Genomic DNA, 2,206 nt, shown 5'->3' on the forward strand with positions numbered 1-2,206 from the left:
TTTTTGACATGAGACAATATCCGCGCATAGCTATAAAAGTGCTGATGCAGCAATATAAATGATGCCACTTTATTACAGTAACTCTCTAAACTACGACTGGCTTGTCGCAGCCAACACGCAGGTAAGTCATAAACAGGAGAATGCTTTTCAGGGAATGGTTTTATCATCTTATTTAGTGCTTTCAACTATCAGGCAAGACTCGGGATATAACCACCAACACAGCCTGTTGTGCAATGTCAAGAATATACTTGTGCACTGAGTGCCTTTGTTTGACTATGCAATATGGACCTACCGCACGCTTGAACTATCTAAGATCACTGTCATGTATTCTATCGGACGTTGGTTTAGTCTTTGTAGATGATAGGGTGAAAATGGAATACTCAGAACATCAACAACGTCAACGACAATGGGCGATCTGTTCGTGTCCCAAAGGGAAATAACTGTACTGGGGATCTGAACGACATCTGCGGTAATGATCACAACGCCAAAGCCTTAGCGGCGCAGGAGCAGGTAGACAAAGTGTATACGAATTTCAAAACTTTGAGCATCCAATCATATTTTGTTCCGAAAAAAGTACGAAACGCAAAATGCATATTATTTGCACTCACCTAACATAAAATGCCTCGTTCCATTTCCAACAATTTATGAGTGAGTGAGTGAGTGAGTATGGTTTTACGCCGCTTGTAGCAATATTCCAGCTATGTGGGGAATCAATCTCTTCGGTTCGAAGAGCGAACACTTTGACCACCAGGCTACCCATCGCCCCTCCAACAATTTGTATCCGTGCTTGTGTCCACAAATCATTACAACTATAAGTAGTTGTGCCTTGAGTGCGAACAATTAGCATGCAAGGAACATGCAAAGAAGTGTGCAAGAAGCATGCAAAGAAACATGCAAAGAAGCATGCAAGAAACATGCAAAGAAGCATGCAAAGAAGCATGCAAGAAACATGCAAAGAAGCATGCAAAGAAGCATGCAAGAAGCATGGAAAGAAGCATGCAAGAAACATGCAAAGAAGCATGCAAGAAACATGCAAAGAAGCATGCAAGAAACATGCGAAGAAGCATGCAAGAAACATGCAAAGAAGCATGCAAAGAAACATGCAAAGAAGCATGCAAAGAAGCATGCAAGAAACATGCAAAGAAGCATGCAAGAGGCATGTGAAGAAGCATGCAAGAAGCATGCAAGAAACATGCCAAGAAGCATGCAAAGAAGCATGCAAAGAAGCATGCAAGAAACATGCAAAGAAGCATGCAAGAAACATGCAAAGAAGCATGCAAGAAACATGCAAGAAGCATGTAAAGAAGCATGCAAGAAGCATGCAAGAAACATGCAAGAAGCATGCAAGAAACAGGCAAAGGATGCTTCCAGTGCAGCTGTGCTGGTATAAATATTATAACCCGTTTAAAATAAGTATGTAATCTCCACCATCACCCCCTCACCCTCAGCTCACACATACCCTTCCGCATGTCAAATCCATCCTCCAGTAAGAATTAAACATGTTGAGATGTGTTGACCGTCAAATTCCAGATTAAAAGTACAGAAGGGTCTCGTTAAATCGATGTCGTCGAAAGATTGAAAAAAAACAGTTCGAGTTTTCGTAATTCCAGAAAAGGTTATTCGAAGGTGATGTATTTAATATGTGCATCATAGTTGTGTTCTGGATGGTAAGAATGCAGTGTTTCGGTGACTTTTTTCAGCCAGCAACGTTTTGATAACGTTCCTAATGTTTTGTTCAATTACAATTTTAAAGTGTATACTATATTTTCCCCGGCAGCTTAGTTTATCACCAATCCGACAGAAATACCATTTTTCACGATAATTGTTATGAAAACATTGGATGAAGAAGACTAACTGTGGTCAAGATACGTATATCATGAAAGCATAGTTCATCAAAGTGCCTTTCAACATTGCCCTACATTCTAAACGCCGTGGTCATTCTTCTGTGTTTGACATTTCCGGTATCGATCACGTGACCTACACAAACATCCGGTTCACTGAGCACGTCTGATGGCAGCGATTATTGGCGGTCGTGTCTTCAATCGCCCCATCACAAAATCAATGCGTGGTTGAAAAGCATATCAGAGAAATTAGCAGCCTGTGAGGTTCATTTCACATGTCAATATCGCCTTGTATATGTCAATTACGTGATTCATGCGGCCATGCGCCCCAAGTAAGCCTACACTAATCGTAAACATTGCCTTTA

At 41.0% G+C, this 2,206-nt stretch overlaps 1 protein-coding gene across 1 annotated transcript; it reads left to right on the plus strand.

The window, feature by feature from the left end:
* Positions 1–856: 856 nt before the first annotated feature.
* On the plus strand, positions 857–1,390 carry LOC139453001 (axoneme-associated protein mst101(2)-like). Its single transcript, XM_071234631.1, has one exon. The coding sequence runs from the start codon at positions 857–859 to the stop codon at positions 1,388–1,390; it is 534 nt and encodes a 177-aa protein (XP_071090732.1).
* The last annotated feature ends 816 nt before the right edge of the window (positions 1,391–2,206 follow it).

Source organism: Haliotis cracherodii, unplaced genomic scaffold, assembly GCF_022045235.1.
Source record: "Haliotis cracherodii isolate W230 unplaced genomic scaffold, xgHalCrac1.p SCAF_9, whole genome shotgun sequence".
Taxonomy (NCBI): domain Eukaryota; kingdom Metazoa; phylum Mollusca; class Gastropoda; order Lepetellida; family Haliotidae; genus Haliotis; species Haliotis cracherodii.